At 47.3% G+C, this 26,159-nt stretch overlaps 1 protein-coding gene across 2 annotated transcripts in view; it reads left to right on the top strand.

Moving 5' to 3' along the window:
- The window catches only part of AP2B1 (adaptor related protein complex 2 subunit beta 1), a 75,006-nt gene that overhangs the window by 27,293 nt on the left and 21,554 nt on the right, over positions 1-26,159 (top strand). Inside the window, exons 9-16 of one of the 2 annotated variants that reach the window (XM_068210315.1) lie at positions 220-315; positions 4,752-4,867; positions 5,916-6,081; positions 6,546-6,644; positions 9,403-9,662; positions 13,578-13,770; positions 23,070-23,111; positions 24,826-24,972. In XM_068210315.1, the coding sequence (XP_068066416.1) occupies positions 220-315; positions 4,752-4,867; positions 5,916-6,081; positions 6,546-6,644; positions 9,403-9,662; positions 13,578-13,770; positions 23,070-23,111; positions 24,826-24,972 (1,119 nt within the window). The remainder of the gene's footprint in view (positions 1-219; positions 316-4,751; positions 4,868-5,915; positions 6,082-6,545; positions 6,645-9,402; positions 9,663-13,577; positions 13,771-23,069; positions 23,112-24,825; positions 24,973-26,159) is intronic. The other variant, XM_068210316.1, reaches the window with a different exon arrangement.

Genomic DNA, 26,159 nt, shown 5'->3' with positions numbered 1-26,159 from the left:
CTACACCAAGTGTAACCCACACCAGTTTGGATGAGACACCGGTCTAACCAGCCCAGTGGGCTTCGGAGGGCGAGGCTGATGGCAGAGCTTGGCTGGATGTGGGTGGTAGCTGTGAAAGAATATCCTGCTTGTCTTCTGGTGTCCAAGCAGCATCACCTGTGAGGATGGGCTGTTCTCTGAGTGTCCCCAGGGGCTGACACTGGTGTGGTGTCCCCACAGGTCCTGGCAGAGCTCAAGGAATACGCCACCGAGGTGGACGTCGACTTTGTGCGCAAGGCCGTGCGAGCCATCGGCCGCTGTGCCATCAAGGTGGAGGCAAGTATCTCATCCTGTGGTTCCCTGTCTTCAGAACCAATGAGGGGCTTTTTCCACCTCATTTCCACGTTGCTGGAATTTCAGTGGTGGCCCTCAAGTGGCCTGGATACATCCTGGTTATGGGCAGAGCAGCACTGAGCTGTGAGCATGTCATGGGAGGGTGGGATGCTCCCCTCATCTTGCAGGCAGAGCAAGGCAGGTCATTTACTCTTGATGGAGTATTTTACTGCATTTACTTTAGTGGAACAACGACCACTTATCCATCCAAATCCTTTAATAGCTGTGGCCTGACCTTTGGAAGGGGGAAGAAGAAGATACTGTATAGAGAAACTCAGTATTATGAAGCATTTTGTGTCATCCCTCCTCTCCATTTCAGAAGAACAGAACACAGAGGCAGAGAATTGCAGAGATTTGGGGCACTTAAATGCAATTTATACAAACAGATTGACTCTACTTATGTAAGTCCATATAACTTGTAGCTTCATTTGGAGTGTGCTCTCTTTTACCTCAGTGCTTATGCAAACAAGTTCCCAGGAACCTTTGCAGTTATCCAAAACAAGTCTTAAATGTCCTCTGCCAGTGGAACATCCACCTAAGTGCTCATAATAGAATATTGTTTTTTTAGTGCTGTCTCTGTTAATTTCACTGTAAGTGAATTTGAAATGCCTGTGAGGAGCTCAGAAATCCCGTGAAGAGGGGGAAGATTTGTGCTGTGGTGTTGGTACTTTTCAGTAAACTGATGACTGAGTGCAAAATGTCACATAAAGTGCTCTAATTTCAGCTGAGCTCATTTAGCTTTTGCTCAAGTGTGTTCCCATGAGCATTGCCTGACAGCAGATTTAAATAATAACCTAATCATGCCTGGCTTAGTGTGGTGTCAGTGCACAGGATTCTCTTGTTTCAGCTAAACTCCTGCAAGCTTGTGCACAGAGGACACCAACTTCTGTCCTCTGGAGAGAATCAGCTGCCCTTTTGTGCAGCTCTCTCTCCCTTCCTTCAGCCCCCAAAGGTTTGTCACTGCCAGGGGCTTTCTTTGAAGCATGGCCCCATGGAACAGGGGCTGCTGCTTCTATTTCATATCTGCACTTCCAAATACCAGAGCACTCCTTCCATGCTGCATCCAGGCAGGTACCTGGCTACAGGGAGGCACAACAGTGGCAGTGGAAAACCCCCCTGAGCATGGAAGAGGGCTACAGAAAAGTTTAAAAGGAGCTGGTGACAGTGCTTTTTGTAGCAGTGCTGTGCTGGCAGGGTGGGAATTTGTTTTAGTTCTCAGCAGGGACTTTCTCACTAGGATTTGGCCCTGGGCCTGTCCTAGTTGCACATGGAGGGTGGTGTATTCCTGCAGCATCGAGGTGTTTTTAGAAGTTTTTACCCTTTCCTGCCCTCATCCCCCACATTTATCCCCATCTCTGATACCACAACAGTCATATTTGATAAGCAAAGGACTAGTAATAATGCCCCAGTGACCCTCTAATTGTAATTGTGCCTCTCCATTAGCCATTTTAACCTTGATTTTTGGCACTGCTCCATTGAGGATGCTGCTGCTAAGGGTGAGGTCTGTTTCCTGCTCTGACAAGAACCAGATTTAAAGAGATACAACTCATGATAGTTGTTCCTCATCCCTAGGTTAATCTCTGTCCCCAGTGCATCTGTGTTTACTAGAGGCTGTTTACACTGTGAGTTATGACTAATGGGAGAGCATCCTCACAGCCATCAGTGTCCACATTCCCAAAGCTCAGAAATTTGCTTTTTGACAGAGGACACAGCCAGTGGGAGCTGTTGATGGATGAGGATTCACAGAGCACCTCAGCTCTTCCTTTAGGGATCCTCTTTTTTTGTCTAATTGTCACTCCTAGGAGAATGAGACAGAAATAAATTTGTCTGCTGAGAGGTGCGCAGCAAAGCAAATGTGGTCTTCCCTTTGCTCCTGGTGCTGGTTGGGGTATGGAACCAACACCCACACTGAGTAGCAAGATTTTGCCCAGGCTTGAGCAGTCACATTGTTTTGGAGGATGTCAGAACATCATCATTTTGCATGGATAGGGCTGGATTATTGATAGCTGAGCTCAGAGTTAATTTGGGTTTATCTACAGCAAACTCTGGTGTAGCTACACTTGTCTGCCTTGTGAATTGGTTTGCTCCAGTGGCAGCATCACAAGAAACCATCGTGCCATGCTTTGGTTTTAAGGAAAACAAGCACCACTCCTGTGGGAAAAGAAAATGATGCAGTAAAGATAGGGATTCCTCTGGAGCAAAGGAGAAGCAGAAGGAGCCATCTTACAGGGATATTTGTCTGGTTTCCAAGAGATTCTGCCAGCAGCCTGGTTCTTAGAAATCATTGAGGCTTATGGCTGAGTGTGATATGTGCTACTTCAGTAATCTTGCGGGCTTTCATTTGGTTTCTGCAGAAAAACAAAGCAATTTTGACATTGGTTGCTTGTCCTTTCTCACTCCAACTTGAAAGCTGTTTGAGTTGGGGCACTCCTTCATCAGTTTGCAGAGCTCTGCTGTCCCCAAGGATGTCCACCTTCAAAAAGCAGTGTGTTTACAAGGGATGGGGTGAGCTGAGAGGGTTTTTGTTAGAGGGACTGCTCTTCTGGGCATGTGCCCACCACTGCTCACTTTCCAAGGGACTCTTTGGCTAAAAATCATTGCTGTGTATTTTAAAGTGGATGTTGTGCTTTTCCTGGAAAAAAATACGCTTCAAAGCATCTGAAGAAAATGAAACTTTAAGAATTGTACAGCTCTTAAAGCTCTGTTATTTGTAGGCTCTGACAGGGCTGCACTGCTTCTTGCCAGCAGTGACTGGTGCTGTAGATTCTGTAGAATGGATGTGGGGCAGATTTACCCCCATCAGGTCACTTGTTAAAATATCAGATGAAAGTTATGAGATGAAGAGGTGAAATTTGAAGCTCTGAAGCATCTCTCTTGCAAGGACTTTGAGCAGGGCTCTCACTGTGAGCCAGGTCAGTGTGTGGAGCCAGGTCTGTGGTCAGTCCTCATGAGATGGAAGTGTCTTCCCAGGTCACAGCCTCAAATCCCTTCTGGAGCAGAAGGGATCGGGGCAGGACATGGTCAGGTTGCCATTCAGTGCCCCTGTAGTGCCATAGTACCCATAAAGCTGAGCTAAGGAGGGAGAGGTATCATAAAAAAATATTACAGCAATCACCCATTTTTATGTGGTGCCTCTCTGACACCAGTTGTATTGGATTTTTTTTTCTGTTTGGTGTGAATTTCAGGGGAGAGTTTTATGACTTACTGCCAGTTTGCAAAGACAGAGCAAGTGCTGGTTTGTGGTGATCTTCCCTTGGCTGATCCTCATGTCAGCCTGTTTGTACTGACAGACCCTTTGTGAGATACCCAGGAGGGCAGGAAACTGCCAGAAGGTTTTAGTCTCTGACCTAAATTCCTGAGGTTTGTCCTTGAGACTTTTGCCCATTCTCAAAGAACCGATTCCTGTGAGTAAAATGCCATTTCACTCCTCCTCCTTCTGCCCAGCCTTTAAGTGCTCTGTAAGTCGAGGGAGCTGCTAACTCACTGGAATTGAAAAATCCACCTACATTGCTGTTGTTTGTGCCCCACAGTGTTTGTCTCCAGCCCGCATCCTTTATGAGTGTTCTGAAGGCAGTGTTGGGAGCAGTCTGCTTCTCACATTAATCACCAGCTGTGTAATGAGGCTTCATGTGTGCTCTGCTAATAACCAAATCACTGCCCTCATTTGAGACTCTGCTGCTGGTGTTGGTTGCTCCTGTGATGTCCTGCCTTGCTGTGCTGTTTGGGAATAGACCTCCCTGAATTTTATCTGCCTCTAACTCCACTCCTGGTTCCTGGAGCATGACTGTGTCCAGTCCTTGTTATCTTGCAGTGCCTGTGAATTGAACTAATTAATTGAAGACTGCATTAGGAGCAGCTGAATTTCTGTTTTTAGCTGTACATTTCACATGTTGTTAGTGACCTCACCCCAAAAATACTGAACCTGTTGCTGCTGGGAGCTGCTTTTTGATGCTGGTTTTGACAACACTGTTTTCTCCTGCCTTCTGGCTTTGCTAGAAACTTTCCTGCAGTCCCTATCAGAACTTTCCCAGCTCTGATTGCCTGGCAATCAGAGAGCCCCAGAGAGGTCATTCAGTGGTCTGTACCATCCCCAGGGTGGTACAAATGGCAGTGTAGGTGATGTTCCCAAGCTCTCTCATGTGGTGACCCAACTTGCTGCTGGCACAGTTGCTTCTCTTACTTTCTAGAGGAGCTGGAGCCAGCTGGTGTCCCCACTGTAACAACCAGCCTTTTGTTACCCTGTTGTTCATTTCTGGACAGAGTTTGTAGCTCTTGTCCTCTGTGCCTTTTCTCATACACATACCCCGTTCCTCAGTGAGTGCTGTGGGAGAAAGAGTGTTTCTTCAGCTTTTTAAATTGTGTTTTTCTGCTCTCTCCAGCAATCTGCAGAGCGCTGTGTGAGCACACTGCTGGACCTCATCCAGACCAAGGTGAACTACGTGGTGCAGGAGGCCATCGTGGTCATCAGGGACATCTTCCGCAAGTACCCCAACAAGTAGGTGGAAGTAGCCTCAGGTTTCTTTGGAAGCACTTGGCTGCCATCATCAGAATAGAGCAGACCTCAGCTCACCAGGGCACTGAAGCAAAGGTGGAAGCAGTGATCCCACTCCTGGTTTGGTAGGATTCAGGTGTTGGCTCTAGATGAGGGGTCAGCCTGGCTTGTTATTAGTTTGAATTGAAAGGTTTTCCGTCCTCACCACTCCATACTGAAGCCTGGGTCAACAGCCAGTAAAGCTCTTGCAGAGGATGAAGAAGGAAAATTTGGCCAAGTTTACAGTATCAGGCTATCCTGGTTTTAGTCCCCTCTAGAATTCCATGAAGTGTACAAGTCTCCTCATACAAGACTGTGAAAGTTCATGGTTCCCATGGTCTGAAATCCAGTCAGGTTGTGCTGGACAAAGCACTGCTGGCTTTCCCACCAAGTGTTCCCTCTGGCTTGGGCAGAACTCAGCATCTCTTGGTTCTGCAGTAAGATTTTGTCTCCTCAGCTACAGAACTGCAGCAATGTTTTTCAGCAGAGACTTCATGATCACCTAAAAACTAATATGGGACATCTGCAGGCTTCCCTGGCAATTTCTGCTGTCAGTCTCAGAAATTCCCTGCTTGTGGGGATACCCACACGTGGGAATAGAGGAAGCTAAATTAGTGTGGGATATTGTCTGGTTTAAAGTAAAGCTTTGGGGGGAGTGTAATGCCCAGTTTAGAGTTAGCAGGCTGGAGCCTCCAGCAAGGCTGCAGGATCTGATTCAGACTCATGGTTTGAACTGTTGGATCAAATATTCCCATTAGCAAACAGAACAGAAGACAGCTTTATCTTGAACTACACATCTGGGTGGTCTTGCTGATGGATTAAACTGCAGAGACCCTGTGACATCTCAGTGCTCAGCTTTGAGGGGAAAAAATAGATTAATGAAATGCTGCTTATTGTGTAGAAATACAAGACATTACTTCAGTGCAGGATTCTCTGCAGAATGATGTGGGCAGAAACAGAGTGAAGCAAATCCAGTTCACCCCAGTAATCCACCTGTACTCTGACAAACCAGGTATGAGAGCATCATTGCCACTCTGTGTGAGAACCTGGATTCCCTGGATGAGCCAGATGCCAGAGCTGCCATGATTTGGATAGTGGGTGAATATGCTGAAAGAATTGACAATGCAGATGAGCTGCTGGAGAGTTTCCTGGAGGGTTTCCATGATGAAAGCACTCAGGTAAATTTGAAATATGCATTTTATCTGTAGTGTTTCGTGTTTCGTGTTTATGGAATGGATAGTAAATGTTATTGCAGTGGTCAGACAATATTTGTCAATAAAAGCTTCAATATTAGGCTAGAATAAAACTCTTGGGAATCTGCAGTTTTGCGTTGTCGTCTGTGTCTCCAAAAATTTCCATCTTGGAAGGACAAGACAGAACTGGAGGGGGTTCCAGAGGTTGCACATTTCTTGGGGGGATGGCTGTACTGGGGACCAGAACTTTGACAGTGATGGGGTATGACACAAACTTCAGCCTGCTGCTCAGGGACTTCTCTGTGAAAGTGTTTTGCAGCAGGCAAGAGTCTGAGTCTCGTTATACTGGGTTTCACTGGCAAAGAATAGTGTCATGCTGTGAGGAAACTGAAGCCATGTTTTGTATCAGTAAAGAGAATTCTAATCTCTCCTGTGCCCCTCTGTCTTAGGTACAGCTCACCCTCCTGACTGCAATAGTGAAGCTGTTCTTGAAAAAGCCTTCTGAGACACAGGAGCTGGTCCAGCAGGTCCTCAGCCTGGCCACACAGGTAAGCCAAGGTATCCAGTGACCCAGAGCCCTGCAGACACTCTGCTGGCCTGCTGTGTGATGTCTCATAGCTGCCAGGCCAGGCAGCTTTGCAGTAAATCAGATTCAAGGGTGTTTCCTTCTCTCCCGAAGAGACTATTTAAAAGCTGCTCTGTGCCTGTTACTGTCTGGAATCTGCTTTCTTCTTCTTAGCTCTTGCTTTATCTGAATTCCTTCCCCTTTCACTCACTAAATGGAAAGGTAGGGACAGTGTAGACTTATCAAGAAACCAAAATTCTTTCTCCTTGAAGGTGGCTTGCAGTTAAATATCTGGAGGTATAACAGAGGCCTGGCAAAGACTCGGTTCTGTGAACAGCAAAGTTTAAGCAGTGCTTAAAAAAAAGAAAGAACTGAGGTTTGGGGTTTTTTCCTTGTATTTGGATGCTGTCAAGCAATGTGGCAGCTTTGCTGGAGGCTGTAGCAGTGAGTTAAGATCATGGATTCATTATGCATGAGGTGCTGAGTTATGAGCTCAGATCACTGCAGGCAAGGCTGCGCTTGAGCTGGCAGACACAACTGCTGTAGTTCTAGAGGACAGAGGTGATGTCCTGGTGGCAGGGGTGGGTAAGAGCTCAGCTGATCTTCCTACACTCCTTGGCTGCAATGACTGTGGTAAAGTGCCCAAAAAAGCCAGCTTCTCTCCAGACCTGCTGTGTCAAGTGATAAAAATAGTCTGCCAGCGGAATGGGCTGTGATTGTTTCTGAGCAGAAAACCTGGAGTCAGTCATCAGCTGGCCTTTTTGATCCTCTTTGCTGCAAGAAATCACAGTTGTGGATTTACTGCACTTAAAACTTTTATTCATTCCTTTGGGGAGTTGCATTGGTCAGCAGCAACAAACCCATTACCTGCTTTTCTTGCCTCAAAACCTGCTATTAGGCAGGATCTGAGCTGCTCTTCAGAGAGGAGTGGGCCAAGGGCACGCTGTATCATTTGCCTGAGCCAACAGAAGAAAGGTACTAAGTGCTAAAACCCACTGTGCTGACTCACAAAACATTTAATGGCACCCTCAGAATATAGCAGGCGTCTGGGTTTGTTTCTCTGTTTGTCACAAATGTTGATTCAGTCTGGCTTTTTGTATTTTATATGAATAATAAGTCAATGTAGGATAACTGGCTGTAAAACATTGAAAAACCTTATGCTTCAAGGTCTGATTTCTAGGTAGAGATGGTGTTTTTCACTTGAGTGGGAGAGTAATTACATGTGTGTTTCTTTCCCCAGCTTAGGTGTTGTTGCACTTTGAGTGTCTCAGAGCTTGTCTGCACAGCACACTGCAGGTGTGGTTGTAGCAGGAGCCAGCTTCATCCAGCCAGCTCTGGTAAAAATAGCAGTGGAGCAGCTGGGGCTGGAAGAAACACAGGAATTGAGGTCTCAGACCTCTGCATCCCCATTGCTGTTGCATGGGTGGGGAGCTGGGCTAGCTAGGGTTCACTGGTGTTGCTCCACAGGTGTGCATGCAGGCTCTGGAGAGGGGAGAATTGGGAGAGAAACTGGGAGAGATTTGAGCCTCTTGTTTCAGTAGGTTTACCACTTTCCAGTGTGTTTTTTTGGCTGTGAGAAGAAACAGTCAGCCTTGGATCTGTAGGTGCCTGCAAGTAGGAGAGTGTAGCCTTTCATGTGTGCCCTTGCAGAAGCCCTGGCTGATCCTGAGTGCAGAGTCTGGGAAGGATTGTTAAAGTGTAAAGAGTCCACAATTCTACCATCAAACAAAACCAGCTCTGCAGAGATAATGTGTGAGACAACAGAGAGATTAATTTAGGTCCTTACAAGCAAAATGAGCTGAGCTCAGTCTCATTCCAAGAAGAGGTTTGAGAATGTCTTGAGGCAGATGGCAGATGCAGATTCTGACAGGGCAGCAATGAGAGCACAGAAGAGAAAAAGAAATGCCAAGAGGAAGGCTAGTGAGGTGTACAATATTTTAGCAGGGGAAAAAGCCCTCCAACCCTGTTATTCTGCTGATGTGAGGATTAAAAATCCGAGCTCTTGTTTCCCTGAACAGTTCACTACAACATAAAGCCACAGCACCTTCCTCTCCCTAGAACATTATCAGCAAACCATCCTCACTCACTTTGCTGCTCTGGGCAGAGCTGCTCAAAGACGAGAGAAATAATTAGCACTTCATGCAGAGGCAAAAGTATCTGCAATAAAACAAGGTATTATTGACAGCTGGAGAACTGATGAAGTACCCTAAGTGTGTATCATTAGCATCTCTCCATACTTCATTAGATAACTAAAAGGCAGGGTAAATTAAGATCTCTTTTGCTATGGCAAGAATATGGCTTATTAAGATGTGGCTCTGCAGAATCTTTTTTGTCCAGCAGTGCCTTGGGTAAGTCATATTTCCAGGAATCTTGGATCATTACACAGTGTTGTGTGTCTGCTCTTAGTGTGCACCAGTCATTGCCACTCATGCTCTTTCCTCTGGATTTCTCCTAACACTCAGTGGCAGGGAGGTTTGGAAAGCAGTTGGCAGCTCTGTGGTTTGGGGCAATTGTGGGGTGTAAATCCTGGGATTTTTCCTCCCTGAGCAGGAAGCCAGGCATTAATACTTTGGTTCTTGTTCTTAATTTTAAGATGTTCATCTCAACAAGCAACTGTAACATCATTTTGAAATTGGTGGCTGTGGCTGCTGGCAGGTCGGGGTTTTTTAATCCAGAAGAACAAAATGATTACAGGCATTAGTTGACTTGAGACCTGTGAGTGATGCATTGCTTTGTCTCAGGATTCTGACAACCCAGACCTGCGGGATCGTGGCTACATCTACTGGCGCCTTCTTTCCACGGATCCAGTGACTGCCAAGGAAGTGGTGCTCTCAGAAAAGCCACTGATTTCTGAGGAGACTGATCTGATTGAGCCAACCCTGCTGGATGAGCTGATCTGCCACATTGGGTCTCTGGCTTCTGTGTACCACAAACCACCCAACGCTTTCGTGGAGGGCAGCCACGGCATCCACCGCAAGCACCTGCCAATCCACCATGGGAGGTGAGCTCAGGCAGCCCTGGGGGTCATGGGCAGGGTTGGTTGTTTCTTTCTAGCAAACAGTCCACAAAATGCCAAGATCTTTTAGAAGACCCTAGAGGGATTTTGTTGATAGTTTGCAGGTCGTCAAGGGGCTGTTTCATTGCAGAATGTCATCCTGGCTATGGAGTGTCCAAGTTCCTGGGTCAAAAGACACAGGAACGATCAAAGTTCCTGTGTGAGGGGAAGCAGGGAGGTTTTTTGATAAGACATTGGTTATACGTACTCTTGATATGAGTTTGAGTACAAAAGCAGAAGCTTTAGATGACTGGTGCAAGGAGGGCTAGAGTGAGAACAGGCATCTTTCAGAAGAAGATTTTGTAGGAGCTTTGCTTCTGCAGCAGCTCAACTTTAGGAGCCTGTCTCCTGGAATACAGTATCACTTTCCTGGAACAGGCAAGCACAGGGATCCTTCACTGCTGGAACATGAAATGGAGAAGGATTAGTAAAACTCCCTTTCTCACTTGGTGCCTGTAAAGCAAGGGAAGTGCAAAAGCCATCTAAGCCTGTTAGGGCTTCAAAAAAGATGGGTAGACTGACATGGTCTGTCTGACCTTTGTGAGGTGGGGGAAATGCTTTGGCTCATTGCCTGGTGCTTCAGTGCCTCCCTGGGATCACAGTTCTGGCAGCAGGTTAGTTCTGCAAGAGCAGGCAGTGCCTCAGTCCCAGCTGGGGCCGTGTTGCTTCTGGGCCTGTTCCCATGGTCCCTCATTCAGGTGAGCAGTTTGCTATTTGCACTAATGGTATTAATTACAAAAATGAGTGTATTTTGCAGCAAGAGGCAGAGTAGCCAGGCTTACCTCTTAATAATATTCCCAAAGTGACATTTGGAGTGCTATTTTTTGCCGTTGCACTGATAAATCAGTGTGCGATGCTGCTTCTTTTCTATTTTCTGACACCACTTCTCTGCTATTCTTAGCAGCTATAGCTATTTCTGTGGTGGCTGGCTTTGGGAAGCTGAGTTGTTTTCTCCCTGCCTGAAATCAAGTCTGGCTGCACTGACCTAGAATCAGCAAGTACAAACATACCAGTTGGACAGGAAAAGCAGTGGCCACTTTCCTACCTCTCCTAATCAGAGATTTGTCTCAAAATGAGCTGGTTTTTGGTGTTACCAGCCTTCCTGTACACTGTTGTTCCAGGTCACTACAGCAAATAGCATTTATGGGGATTTAGTTCAGGGAATTCAGCTTTTTGAAGGAGCAGTTTATTATCTTCTTGCATGTAGTGTCTGTGTGCGTGACTCTCGTTGCTCATGCTGAGTCTGCTGACCTTAAGTATTTTCTGACTTTGGCAGAACCATTGCTTAAAAAAAAACTCAAAAAAAAAAACCTCCAGGCCTCAGTCAGCAGTGCAAGCTGGGGGAAGGTCTGAGGGATGCTCAGCAGAGCGTGCTGCACGCTGATCATACTGATGCAGTGATAAATTTAAAAATGAGTGGGGTTAGTTAAAGGCACACCAGGCTTCTCTGATGGGAGCTCACCTCAAGAGGCCCCATTATTGGGGTTTTCTGCATCAGTTTAAGGCAAGTTAAGGGTTCCCAGTGAAAGATAATTCCAAACAGTGAGGTGAGGTGATTTTCTGTACAACTTCTGTGCTCCAAGTGACCGTTCTGGTGGCTGATCCTTGTGGTAGAGGCTGATGGGAATGGGGAGATGTCCACAGTGAATGTGGTTTAAGAGGGTCAAGACAACACTGCCTTGACTGGTGCTTCCTTGGGTATAAACCCAGGAGGAGTTCTGGTTGGCAGAACACACTACATGGCATTTTGATTCATTCATTTTCCATTCAGAGCACTGTAGGACAGGTTTCTTGCAGCTCTCAGCTGAAAGACCCATTGGACAGCTCACAGATGGTGAAATGTTCCTGCCTCTCCAGCGAGCCCCAGTGTCACAGAGCTGCAGATGTATCCTGAGGGTGGGGGAGAAATCTGATGGCTTGGCAGTGTTTCCTCCTGTGGTGGCTCCCACCACCTCTGCTCAGCCATAATTCAGCTGGGAAATTTGGGAAGATGTTAACAGGGCTCCTGGGAGAAGCAAGTCTGATTAGACTTGGGCAGGAGTCTCTATTTCCCTGTTTCACAGGTGGCTGCAGAAAACTTTTGATTCTGATTCAGGCTGTGCATCTCTTGTGACTCCAACATCTGGGAACTGCTGGAGGCTGAACTCACAGGCCCAAATCTCCAGTTCCCATGGCCAAACCCAAGACTGTAAGGGAAAAAGCTTGTATCAAGTCTTTTTGCCCTTTTTAACCCACATACTCGTTTATCAATTTATTTTCTTTCAAAGAAAATGCAGAGTTGTTTATACGAATCTCCTTAAAGAGATTCTTTATAAATGGAATTCTGGGGTTTTGCTTTTTTCAACCAAACCAACTGAGCTTTGTCCTTTCCTAATTTCGTGGTGGGCTTTGGGGCAGCAGCAGTTACACAAGACATGGAGGGACTTCTGTGTCTCCATCAGGAGAAGGATGAGTAAGTGTTGAAGGGGTGGAGTGTTAGAGGGATTATATCCTGGGAAGGAGCCGAGTGGTTTGTGATGTGCCTCTCTCAGAGAGGCTGTTCCTGTTCCCAGGCTGGGGGTGGGAGTGGATCAGTCACCACCTCTCCTCAGGAATGCTTCAGTGATCACTTCAGCACACTCAGCACTCTCCCTGCTGAAGGCAGCAGCAGAAAGGACAGCTAATATTAGTGCTATTGGGGCTCTAAAGCTTTTAATGCAAAGAAGCTCTCAAGCCTTCCTGCTGCTGCCTGGTAACTAATTCATTCTGCACTCCTTATGCTCCATCTTTTCCTCCTGGCACTGGCATTGGGAGCAGCTTATACTCTGTCACCGAATCTTTCCCCTCAATGGCTAAATAAGGATAAGAGAATTTTGGCTACTCAAAATCAGAAGCCGCAGTGCTTGCAGAGCAGCCCCAGTGTTTAACACCTTGTCAGGACACTAATTCCCACAGCAATTGTGGGCACTTACTTGCTGGCTGCAGTAACCTGAGCTAGAAATCATTTTATCAGTTACTGCTGAAAACAGGATATAAAATGAATTTTAATTATCTAAAATATGAGCATCTCTGGATTTAAAGAATAAATACATTGTAGTGAGTTCTCCAGGAGCTACAGTTATTTTTTTACCCTCTCCTTGTTATCAAATTCAGTAACTAGTGAATATAAAAGATAGAAAAGGTAGCCAGACTGCATATGATGATAAATTTTGGAAGCTGTATAATGAGTGTTTCTAGACTAGTAATTAGCATGCCTGCTAACTCAGAGGAAAGGAAATTATTGATAGAAGGGAAGAATCAATTTCAGATTGAGTTTTTCAATTAGGAAAGATTGAAGGACCTTGCTGCTGGTCAGGAGAAGGTGATTAATCTAGATCTGAGGGAAGTGGTGGAGTTTGCACTGGTTAGAGTAAGGGCTCAAAGGTTTTATCAGTGTTAGATCTCTGAGAAAAATCTAGATTATTTATTTTTCCCTGTGTTTTCATGTCATTCTCAGGCCTAGTGGGCTGCAAATCATACCTGTAGGTTTAATCTGAGGTAGGAAATGCTTCTTTTCAGCTCTGTAGCCCATGTGGGTACCCATGGCTCTCTGTTTTGGAGGGGGTCTCTGATTCTCAGGGTGGGTAGGATTCACTCCTTGCAAGATTTCCTTTGCTGGGCTGAAAACCACATCCAATGCAGGGAACATCTTTGTGCTCAAAGCGCTGAAGAGCCATGTGCCTGGTGCAAGACAGTGGCCACAGCAGCTCCTGGCACCACCTTTTGCCTGGCTTCTGCTGCTGAGCCACCTCTTGCTGTGTTGTCCCATGCTTGGGAGCCTGGTGCTGGAGACCAGAGGTGACTGATATTTTGTCTTTTCTGCTTCTTTTTCTCCCCCCACAGCACTGATGCTGGTGACAGCCCTGTGGGCACCACGACCACCACAAACCTGGAGCAGCCACAGGTCATCCCATCCCAGGGTGACCTCCTGGGGGACCTCCTCAACCTGGACCTGGGGCCCCCTGTGAATGTGCCCCAAGTGTCCTCCATGCAGATGGGTGCTGTGGACCTCCTGGGAGGAGGGCTGGACAGCTTGGTAAGCAGCACATCCTCTTTAGCTGGTAGGAGATAATTAGAGCTGTGCTTATCCCTGCAAAGCCTTGATCATTTATGCTTTTAATGCTCAGTGAGCTGAGCTGCCAGTGCTGAGTCCTGAAACTCCAGGAGGATTTAACCAGAGTTATCGTACCAACTTTCAGCAGGCTTTTCCTGCTCTACAGTGAATGTTGCTGCATGCTGTAGCATCCCTGTGGTCAGTGGATATATTTGCTCTGTGCTTTTTCTGTCTGTAGAAGAAAACCAAAAAGTTGCTTTAAGGATGTAAAAGTGTTTCTCTGCTTTCTATTTGAATCAGGCTCCCTTTCAAGAAGGCATTTACTCCACCCAATTCCCAGCCCTCCTGAATTTCAGTGCTAAAGCTCTCAGGCTGTAACCCTGTGTCTTCCCATTTGTGTATTCTCCAGAGCATGCCATGGTTTAATATCAGTGACATTTTAATTGCAGTGAGGTCAAGAGGGAGCTCTCTGTGCAGTCCTCCCTGTGCCAGAGCTGCTCACCAGGCACCTGCCCTGGCACTAACAGGGTCAGGCTCCAGTGGGAGCAATCACACCTCCCCTCTGCTCTGGGGAGGGAGCTGGGCATGAGCTGCAGTGAGAAAATCACTTAGCAGGGAGCCAGCAGCAGGGCAGAGGTCAGTGCTGTGCTTTGAGGCTGGTGGCAGCCAGGCAGTGAGGAGTGCTGACTGTAAGGGTCAGCCTGGGAGCACAGCACACACATGCCCAGCTCCCTGCTGGCTTCTCCACAGGGGGAAGAAGCTTTCCTAGGTGTATTTGCACCTGGTGAATCAAGTAAGACTGCCCCAGGGGACATAGTTGGGTGTTTCTCAGACTTGGAGTGGGTTTCTCTTGCTTGAGGTTTGGCTTGTGATAAGTTGGGCTGGGTTTTCTCTGCCTGGTTCAGGTGCACTTTCAGTTCTGAGTCAAGCTCTGAATAACAGAGGTAGGAGGCAGCTGGATGAACCAATCCTCCAATTCAACAAATCCTTATTAGTCAAATATATATTTTTTTAAACCACCATAAGCTTACCAAAGCAAATGTTAAACACATTTCCAGCTCCAGTGCTTCATGGCCTAATGAGCTGGAAACAATTCACCCTTAATGGCACTGGCTCTCACAGAGGGCAGAGGTGCTGTAGGCTCTGCACTCTCTAACCACAGGTGTTTGGCTAGCAGGGACACTGCTCTTACTGGGGATTAACAAAATGATCAAGCTGGACTTGCTGGGAAAGCAGCAGTGAGGCCAGAGCAGTGAGCTGTGCAGCCTTTCCCTGCACTGCAAGTCGTGCCTCTAAAAACCTGGCACTGGGAATTAAGGAATGAAGGCACTGCAGAAGGTGGTGCTGCCTGTGGTACTACAGCATGATTTGCACCTCAATTCCTCTCTGCTGCCTTCCAGGCCTCTCACAGTAACCCTTTGTTCCTCATTAGTGTCACACAAATAAATGGACACAGTAGAAGTAAAACTTGGTTTTGGGAGAAGAGCTGTCTCACAGCTGGCATTAATGGGCTTAATTTAGTGACCTGCTCTGACAGTGGAGCTGTTAGTTGAAATGGTAGCAGGCTTTTACTTAATATTTTTCTCAAGCCTTGAGCACATCCATGGGGTTATGGATCTGACAAAATGATCCTGTCTGGATGGGGAGTAGCTGTGCCTGGGACTGCATGGCCAGTGCTCTCTCAGCTGAGTAAATGGGGAAGCGCTAAAAAAAAAAAGTCTTAATCCTGGTGTGGTTTTTGAAGGTGGATGCTTTATATTGGAGGGGTGTTGCATCAAAGCTCCAGCTTTTCCTTCTCTTGGTCAGTCTCTTTTGTCAGGTAACAAGTGACAGGATAAGAGGGAATGGCCTCTACTTGTGCTGAGGGAGGTTTAAATTGAATATTGGGAAATCTGTCTTCACCAAAAGGATTTTCAAGCACTGGAATGGGCACTAGGGCAGTGCTGGGGTCACTTAAAAATCATGTAGATGTGGCACTTGGGGACATGGTTTAGTGGTGGCCTTGGCAGTGCTGGTGGAATGCTGTGGAGGTCTTTTCCAACCTAAATGAGCCTAGGATAATAAGCTTAATTAGTGAGTGAATGTGATCTGTGTGTTTGTTTGTTGCTGTGGGCATGTGTTTAGCAAGTCTCAGGCTGGGTTAACCCTAACCTGGTATTACCCAAATTGCTGGGAAATGCCCTGGGCTGCAGGGCTTGCCAAGAGGATTGGAATTTGGATCTCAGGCTAATATTAAACCACGTTTGTGCCGTGCCAAAATCAGTCTCAAACTGCAGATCCCACAGGCCTAATTGCTGTGGGTGGGAAGGAGGTGGGACACATCCCAGTGTGCCCCTTGAAGAAGGGCTAAGCTCTTCATCCTTGACCAGGGATCAAAAACACCTGGGGCCCAGCAATGTCTGAATTGTTCTGCTTTGAAATTTCCCTTTCTGTTACTCCTTAAGGTTTTTTTAGTGCATTTTTTCTCCTGCTTTGTTGGGCAGACTGACACACACTGTGATGGTGACACTGCCTCAGTCCTCTGAGTGCCTCAAAGGCAGCTGGAGGCTTGCAAGAGGCTGCTGGCAGGATCTCAGCCAGTTTGTCACACCCACTCAGTGTCATCTGCTGATCCCCTCTTCTGCCCCCTTGCCTTTGGAGGGGTTGTCTCATCAGAGGGATGTTCTTGCAGTGAAAATCCCAATGGGACTGACCCAGAAAGACCAACAGCAGCATTAACTTCCATGGAAAATGCCATTCTATTTCCATTCCTTAAACTGTGGGCTTTTATTTTTCTTCCAGGCATTTAAATAGAGACTGAATGGTGTAAAACGGCACAAACACCAAATTAATATTGTTCATTTGAATTGTCCTCAGCACTGCCAGGTATTTATGCCTGTGACTAGTGAGACTCCAGCTGCTTGCGAGGTTAATTTCCTTAGTGAGTAAATCTTATTTTATCTCCATAGTGAGTTCTGTAATTGGCATTAAATGTAACATGCATGCACAGATGCTGAGCATGTGTTAACAATTAAAAAGAGGAGAAAAAGGACCTTTGGTACAAGAGCATTGCTTGTAAGCAGAGCAGACTTGCTGTAGGACTTCTGGAGAGCTTTTTTCTAGGGAACAGGTTGTGCCCTGTTTTGCCACCATGGGCAGATTTTGTTCTTCTCTGCTCAATTTTCTTTTTCTACAAAATGGTGACTAAGCCCACTTTACCAAACTACTTGGGATCTCCAGCTCCACACTGGAAAGTAGCCACAGCAGTCACTAATGGGGGAGAAACAAAACGTGGGAGAGCAGATTGCTGGGTGCAGAGCTGTTCATCCCAAGAGCTGGAGTTTGATGCTTTTTTCCCTCAAGTGGCTGAATTTCGTGCAGGTTACAGTCACTCTCCCAACTCTTGTGCAATGGTGCAGTGCTTTGCAGGATGTCTGTCTGTGCTGACATGACTTTTTTGCCTTTACACCTTTCTGTGTGTTCATTTGTTCTGCAAAACCACAGAGCACGAGAGCTCTGTGGGCACACTGTGCTTCCTGGGAGCCCCTGCATTGTCTGGGAGCAGGGCACTGTGGCCAGGAGCCAGGAAGGCTGGCTTGAAACCCGGGGGCAGAGCACTAAATCTGCAGGAATGGACAGGCTTGGATTGTCTGTTATGTAAGGATTTTATTTAATGTTCCAGCCGCTCATCTACAAGAATATTATTGATTCGAGACTGGCAGCTGGTCAGGTTGATTTATGTCCTAAATTGAAAAGCTGTTTGATAAACGCTACAGTTTTCTGTAATGCCTGCACTGGTTTGGGCTGTCACAGGTGGGGCTGTGCCCCTCTGTGTAATCTGGATGGATTTAGGGGGGTCTGACCCCAGGACCCCAAGGGCTGTTCCACACCGTTCAGGGCTGTGTCCCATCACTGCAGTGGCATGGAGGGTGGGAGCTGAGCATCAGCTCACCCTGAGCTGCAGGCACCACAGGCTCAGCAGCCTGGGAGGAAACCCCTATTCCAGCAGTCTGAAGTGCCTGCCTCATCCACAGGGCCGTGAGCAGGGGCTGCTGGTGTCCCTCCCTCCCTGTCTTACTGCTTTCAAGTGGAGAATTCAAAGTCTGGCCTCAATGGACAACATCCTGGAGTGCTGGGGTTGACTGGGGACTCAGCATTGTTTTATAAAAAAGCCCCAAAATTACCTTCAGTGTGCCCTGGGGTGCCACATTCCTCTCCTGGCTCTGCAAGTGATTTGCTGTGTATAATCTTAGGAAAGTTACTTCATTTACCTTTTTCTGGAACTACAGTGTGAGAGTGGCTGTGCCAGGTCAGCCCCAACATCCATTTATGCAGTGGATGTGATGATCCTTTCCCAGAGTGCTCCTCCAACCTTTGACAAGGAGCTGAGTGACTCCTTTCATCTGGGCTGTGGAGGTTTGATGAGCTATAAAGGAATTTGTTAAGATTTCTGACAAAGGACACAAATCCATTGCTGGGGCAGGGCTGGTGTGGAAAAGGAGCTATTTTGGTGGGTCACTCATTCATAGCTGATTCAAAGCTGTTGTAGCAGTCATAGGACTGCTGGAGCTTTGTGAGCAGCTTGGTTTTTTACACTTTGGAGAATGAAAATGGTTAGGACTCAGTTTTGCTTGCTGATGGAAATCTCTGAGCAGGGCAAAGCATTAGCAGCAAGTGCATGGAACTGGTGACTGTGGTACTGGCAGTGTGACCTGTCCTCCAGCAGCTTTGATACAGCTGTCCCTGGTTTGGAGAGCAGCCCTTGTGCTCTGCCATCCTGGCTTGGTGTGCAAACAGACACAAGACAGGCAGCAAACAAAGCACTGAACTGCCTCTGTGTGAGCCACAGTGGTGTGTGCAGTGAGATCCCTGCAGCCCAGGGCTCTCTCACAGGGTTAGCCTGCCCCGAGGGGGCTGCCAGCAGCCCTGCTCTCATCATCTCACCCCATTTCTGTTAGGTAGATGCTTGTGTACCTTGCTGCTGTCTTACTGAATGCAGGCAGCACCTTGAGCTGGTGCTTGACTCCTGCTTTGTGGTGTGAGGCAGCGAGAAGGCAATTGTCCCCTGTTAACCCATGAGTTGTGGTCCAGGAAATGCACAGCTGCCCTGGAAGCCCTGATTATGCTGTGGGCACAAGGCAAGGCAGTTGCTGAGCAGTGGTTGTTGAAGCTTCTGTCCCTGGCTCCACCCTCCCTGTTATTTTTTGGTGCTCCAAAAGCCTCACGTCATTTTGCAGAAGTGATTGTAGCCCCTCAGGATCACATGAACACTTCAGCAAAGTCACTTCATTACAAGCTGCTCTTAAGATGCTAATAAACCCTCCTAATGCAGTAACTCCAGCACTGCTACACTTCATAAGTCAGCATAACTGCTTCCACAGGGCTGGAATTGCAGGGCAAAGGCTCTCCAACTGCAGAGCAGCTGCGGCACCATCCAAGCCAACTTGTGCAAAGTAAAGGTGCTGATGCAGTTTGGGAAAAGGTGCTGGCACTGCTTTTATTGATACAGCCTCTTTTTTAAACCCATGCGGCTGCTTGGGTGCTGTTATGGCAGGATTGGTTTGGAAGGAATAAAAAGAATTCCTGTTTGAAGAACTTTTATGCCTCTGGAAGGCCGAGACTCCCTGTCCATCCTCTGCTCATCTCCTGAAGCTGGCAGCTCTTCATCCTGAAGCAGAGGCTTTGAGTTCTTCAGCCGGAGGCAAAGCTGCCAACTTTAGGATCAGGATCTGGAGTTTGCAGTGCCACAAACTCTCTTGGACCATCAAGAGCCAGCCCTTCACAGTCCACCCACCTTCACAGTGAGTGGGGCTGACAGCTGTATTAACATGGTCCTCTCCTCTGTGGGGCTGTTCCTGACTCTCCTGTAAGGCAGATCCAGGTTGTTCTCCTGGCAGGAGTGTCTGTCTGCCCATGAGACAAATGGAAATGGTTAACCAGAGCTGCTAGTCCTGGGGAATTGCTTCAGCAGCACTTCACGCCTGACTAATATCTGTTTCTTTCCTTCTGCACTCTGCCTGTCACTCCAGATGGGAGAGGACACTCCGTGGGTAATTGGTTCCTGTTCCCTCTGTCTTCCTCCTTCCCTCTTACTCACACACATCACTGTTACAGTCTCTTCCATCACTCTTGAGTTTGGAATAAAGTTATGATTTGGGCATCCCACAGGAGGAAAACCAGACCTGCAGTTCCTGAATGGGGAAAGCATCAGTACCATGGGAGGGTGACAGGCAAGAAAAACAGAAAAAGAGACTTTGTGCTGCTGCAATGGGAAATGCAGCCCAGATCTGATGTGGAATTGATCAGTTCTTTATTAACTTCCCCCCTGTAACTTCTGGTGCAGTAGAAATGCTGTTGCTTCTCTCTTCAGTCAGGGCAGAGCCAGCTCTGCCTGTAGGGACCTGGAGGAGCTGCAGCTCCTTGGCACTGGCTCTGCAGCTCTGGAGCACGTCTGCAGTGCTTGGGCACGAGCACAGGAACCCGGAGAGGCTCAGGCTGTGCTCTGCAGAGCCCTCCAGCCACTACAGAGGGGCTGCAGCAGCTCAGAGCTTCCTGGCATGGAAGAGAGATGTTGGGTCCAATCTGAAAACACACAGGGGCTCCTGGTAAATTCTCTGAGCCAGTCAGGGGATTTTTCTCCTTTTTGTGAGAGCTGGAGTCTTAACTAAAGCAATAAATCCACATTCTACTTTCTCCCCCCCAAGGCCTGACATTTAGGGAGAATGGAAGACTTGTGGCTAGCTCAAGGAACCCCTATGTGTCATTCCCTGTCCCTTGCAGCCAGCACCAGTGTATGAGCTGCTTCGAGGTTGGGTTCCTACTACCCTGCAGTTCCTTCTGATGAGCGTAGTAGGAAATGGTAGAATAGTTAACATCTGGCTTGATTATGCAGAATTATTCAGTCATTTCCATAACACCCTTTGTAAAATGCTTGCTGCTTGATAAACCAGCCTTTCTGCTGCTGCAGACAACGGAACCAGAAATCCTCTGTGCTTACAATAATATCTGGAAATGAACTGGATTATTTTTTTCCCCCAGACTTCACTGCCTGTCAATATAAAACTTGAAGTTCATCTACATGCAAGACTATGAATAGGGATGAGGTGTAATAGTTGCATTTATTACTCCTCAGTGAGCCACTAACAAGATGTAAATGATCTGATATATTAATCTAAACTGTGGCTTGCCTTAGAGGGAAGTCAATAGAACAAAACTCTGCTCTGTCAGGCTGTTTCAGTGGGGGAGACTTGACAGGGTAATAAGCCTTATTTTATAAGCTCAATATTAATTGGATTTGCATCCTCTGGCTGGCTTCCTTTGGTCTCTGACTGATCCTTCTTTTGACTTTGGAATCACTCACTTTTATCTGTTATTTCTTAAGTCAGCTAAGCAAAACTGGACAGCCAGAGACTGGGTTGCTGTATGGAGAGGTGGCTGTTGAAAAAGATGAGGAATCTCCTCAGCTTTTGCCATGGCCTCAAGTAGGGATAAACTGAGTCCCACCCAGGAAAAAAGCTCTTAAGGCCTCTCAACAAAAAGCAAATTGTGTGTGATTTGTTCTTTTCTAACACCTACTTAGAGTGGTTACTCACAGTGCTCCTGTGAGGACTGGGGGAAGGAGAGGTGCCTGGGAATAGGAGAGAGACCCAGGGAAGCCCAGGGATTTGTCACATTTTGCAAGTTTTATGGAGGCTAGTTGTCATCTGGTAAGTCACTGTCTTACCTTTGCTGCTCTTCTCAGGGCTATTTATCCTTTTTATCTGTGCTCTGATGGAGAGAGGTATGAAGCTTTATGGTATCTCTTGACCAGCATAAATCACATTTGCTGTGAGATCTCTCAGGGAACAGGCTGGAGGGGATCAGAGCAAAGTTAATTTCCAAGTTTTTTGTGCTGAGGGAAAAGGTCAGAGCCTTTTTGGCTCTAAGCACAGGCAATCCTGGAAGCTTTTGCATCACCAATATGGTGCATTTGTTCAATATTCTGACACACCAGCACTTATTTGAACAACATATCCAGAGCCTTCGTTGACCCAGTTTGTTACGTGCTTTTTTAAAAACAAACTAACTCCCCAAACCCAAATCAAATGGAAGAGTAAGAGCATCTCTGGTGAGCTGTGATGTTCTAGTCTGCCAGTCCAGCCTTTTCCTAATGGGGCTGGCTCTTGCCTCACCCTTGCATCATCCTCTGTGAATGTTGTCAGGTCATGTTCCCTGTCTGAATTTGACCCCATAAAAGCCCTGTTCTAGGCAAAAAAAAATTACCCTGGTCTTCAGAAGAAAAGCCTGGGACACAGATAAGCCTGGAGATGTCTCTGCAGTGAATTAACCACTGCAGATCTGTGCTTGTTTCCTCCTGGTTATCTGTTAAGTGCATTTAAAATGTTCACAGGAGTGGTGTTGTACTTGCAAACAGCGCTTGTAGCCAAGCCTTGGAGCCTGTCCTGATCTCTGAATTCTCCTGAGCATGTAGAATGATGTGGATGTTTGAAAAATGGGCTGTGTCACTGGGAATGTGGTCTGGGTGTTTTGTAAAGGGAACTTGTGAGGGCAGAGCTTCTAGGTGGGCTGCAGAAGGGCCCCAGAGAGGATTTAATGTTTCTGGAGGGCTCTTTGGGTCGCCTCAGATGTGACTGTGTAGCTTGGCAGAAATTGGTACTGAAATAGCCCGGTGCACTGTGAGGTCTCTTTGCTGTTGGAGTGCCCATTAGATGATGAAGCTGTTTTTTCCCTGTCTGAGGGAGGGGAGCATCTTCAAAGCCCCCCTCTCTGAGCTGTTGTCAGAGCCAGCACACATCCCGTTCTCTTTCTTCCTCGTTGTTGAAAGGAGCCGCGTGTCGGAGGAACACAGCCAAGATGCATTGTGTTTGCCTGTGGTTCGTAGCTGTTCCCTAGAAAACTAAAGCTTTGAGGAAGTGAGCCTTCCTGTCAGTTTTATTTTTATGCCATTTCACAGTTACCCCACTGGGTTTTGTGGAGCTGCTTGGGGCCTGCTGGCAGCAGCAGGGCTGAGGGGAAAGCACCGATGCATGAAACGTGAAGAAGGGAGGTTTTGGTGCAGGCAGCAGGCACAAGAAGGGATGGATTTTGGTTCTTATTAACCACAGTGGGGTAGTTCTCCAAATAGCTCTGCTCACACAGCAGCAAGCAGCCCCTCTGTTCCCTGTGCTTTCCCAGCACTGCATTTCCATCTGTCCTGTGCAGGAGCGATCCGTGCTCGCAGTGCCCGGGCTCCGCCCCGGCCGTCTGACCCTTGGCTGAAATGATCTCGGTCTTCCTCTCCTCTCTCTCCTTCTCTCTTTCAGCTTGGCAGTGATCTTGGCGGGGGCATTGGAGGAAGCCCGGCAGTAAGTGCCATTCCATTTTTTTCCCCAATTTCCAAAGCTGCTCAAAGCTCAGGGTTTTTCAGTGTAAGCTCACCCATTACATGCTGGAAGGTGCTTTTTAAAGCCCTGAAGATGTTGGAAAATGGATAAATGCAACTGAAATACACAAGTCCCCACCTGTGTTGATTTGAATCCAGCTGCCACCTAGGCTTTCCTAAGAGCAGCCAGGGCCAGAGCTGTTCACTCTCTCTGCTTAGCTCTTCTTCCTCAGAGCTTTTAGTTGGAGCACCAGCGTTAACCCTGGCAGTGCCTCATCCTTGTGCAACTGCTTTAGCAGCTGAAAGGCCAAGGATGCTTATCCCTACTCACAAAGCCCGGTCTGTAACCCTAATGCAGCATCACCACAGACTTGCCTGAACTCAGTGCTTTCTCCTCCCAAACTCCATGTAAGATTTTTGCCTGGACATCAGGGTCAGGTGCTCTGAGCTTTCCTACTATGTGGGGTCAGTGCTGCCACCGGCCGCCTCCTCTGTGCCTGTGCTTTGGGGGTGTCCTCCTGCCTACAGCTCTTGCCAGGACGTGGGACAGTTTCAGCCTGCTCTTAAAGCAGCCTTGGCTTCAAGCTCATAGCAGCTTCTTCCAGAAGAGTGTGGAAAGGGAATGAAACATGGCTTGGAGATGCAGTGGGCAGGAGGGAGCGTGCTTCCAAGCCACAGCCAGAAGTGGTGTCCCCTAGAAAGCCCCAGTCCCTCTTCCCAGGACTCTATCCAGTAATTCAGTGAGGAAAGCATGCTCAGTTCTGGAGGGAGGGCTTTTCAGAGACCCTTGTTATGGCTGCAGTCATTCTCTCTCCTCCTTTCCCTGCAAATCTGGCATTCCTTCCTTCCTTCAGCACAGGGCAGAGGAGAGCTGGTGGCACAGAACACCTGTACACCCAGGCAGCCCACGGCAGGACATGGGAGATGCTTCCCTGTGGTGATCATACCTACAAAGCCAGGTCTCTGCCCTCCTGGGCCAGCAAAAACCCACCAGGCAGTTCTGTCCTGGTCACTCTGCCTGTTTCTGGGCTGCTGGCTGGGGAATCCTGTTCTCAAGCACAGCATTCATCCTGCTAGGAAGAGAATTTGGGAGTGTAACTTGAGTGTGAGACTGCCCCATCTGAAGCTGGGCACCTAAAGGTTAATATTCCAGCTTTGATGCCCTCATTTAATGATTGCCCTTCTTGCAGGAAGGTTGTCCTCTGGCAGACTCTGCTTCATGTAATGAACCTTTAGGGCCCGAGTGCTGAGAATGCAGAGCCCTGGCTTTGGGTGGGAGTACACAACATGGTCATGACTCCCTTGCTATCTCTGGATATGCAAAATCTTGCAGATTCCTGAAGACTGACGTAGTAGGTTTGAAGCATTTGCTCTTTTCCCTGGGTTTATGTAGAGTAGATCCACAAAGCATATTGTCTTATGAGAAGGAGATATGGAGAAGATTCCTCTACAGTAGGAACAGATAACTGAAGCTATAAAAAATGATGTGGAAGCTTGGTGGAGGTGACAGCCGAGTGTAGGGATTAGCTGCCAAGAGCTTTGGAATTCAAATGCATAATTTAGCACTATTGATAAATCAGTGGGGAAGCTGCAAATGGCTTTAAAATATTTAGGATATTGCCCAAGTTCGTGGTTTATTTAATAAGCAGTGCTCACACGTGATGTTAATGAGTGCCTGTTCTTTCTGACTCCTCCAGGTGGGACAGACCTACATTCCCTCCTCTGTGCCAGCCACCTTTGCCCCTTCTCCCACCCCAGCAGTGGTCAGCAGTGGACTCAACGATCTCTTTGAGCTCTCATCTGGCATAGGGATGGCTCCTGGAGGATATGTGGCTCCCAAGTCTGTACGTAAGGAAAAACACTCATCCCCAGTTTCTTGCCTCCCTTTGAGCTACAAATCTGACATTGCTCACTTGTCCCATTTATTGTGGGTTTCTGGTGCTAAAACTTCAACTCAGTCCCATTAGGAGTGCCCTGAGCTTTTCCTGAGTAGAGTAACCACATGTTGGAGGCCATGTTAGTTATTAGTTACAAACTTCTGGCATTTTAGCAGTTCCCTCATTTTACCTGTGACAGCATTTCTCTAAAGAATGGCTTAGAGAACATCCGAGACTTTCCCTTGTGTCAGAGCAGCTTTCCTGCAGACCTACCTCTTAACAAGCTTCCCCAGAAAAATGAGGGCAAGACAGAATTTGCAACAACTTTCCTAGCAGGTTTGTTTGTTTATTTGGAGGAATCCAACGTGACAGTGGAGATAAAATCACGTGGTTGGGATGATGGTGCTGCAGTGGAATGCAGAGAAATGTTCTGTCAGCAACAGAGATCACAGAGGCTTTGGGTGAAGCATGGAGTTGGGAGAGATCATGAGACACAGAACATGGTTCTGGAAACTGGCTGAGGAGCAGCCACAGGGAGCTCAGGTTCCTGAAAGGGGATAAACAAAAATTGGCACTCAATTAGCACTCCATGGGTGGATAATTTTAAACCATCCTCTGAAATCGAGGCTCTCAAGGTACTGCAGACCATACTCAAAGATTTTGGTCCTTGCAATTTATTGCACCTTAAATAAAAAAACCCACAGCAATTCAGTGATTTTCAGTTAAGTAGTGCCTCATTTTGCACCACTCAGATCTGGGTTTTTCCCACAGAGGTGGTTTGGGAGTCCAGAACCCAACAGATAATCGTATCAGCCCTGTGATTTTATTTGGTTCAAACTTTAGTGTAGTCTTGCCTCTAATAGCCCAACCAGCCCTCAGAGAAGTCCAGCAGCAGAGTGGGTGAGTCTCACTTTGCTGTGATGGACACAACCTGAGCCTGCTCTTGTGCACATTAATGCTGTAGTAATTTGATTTCTTCTGTGGGTGCTGTGAACAAAGATGGGTTAGGAGCAGCAAGGTTATTCCTCAGTGGTGAGCTCCATCCTTTCAACACCCCATGTCCCATCTTCTCTGCAGTGTTTCTTTAGCCTTTGTGGGCTCAGTGTGCCAATCTAGGTGGATTTCTGAGCTCAGGACTTGTGTTTATTGGAAAA

The sequence above is a fragment of the Anomalospiza imberbis genome, chromosome 20, assembly GCF_031753505.1.
Source record: "Anomalospiza imberbis isolate Cuckoo-Finch-1a 21T00152 chromosome 20, ASM3175350v1, whole genome shotgun sequence".
Lineage (NCBI taxonomy): Eukaryota > Metazoa > Chordata > Aves > Passeriformes > Viduidae > Anomalospiza > Anomalospiza imberbis.
This window is presented reverse-complemented; position numbering and strand designations above follow the sequence as displayed.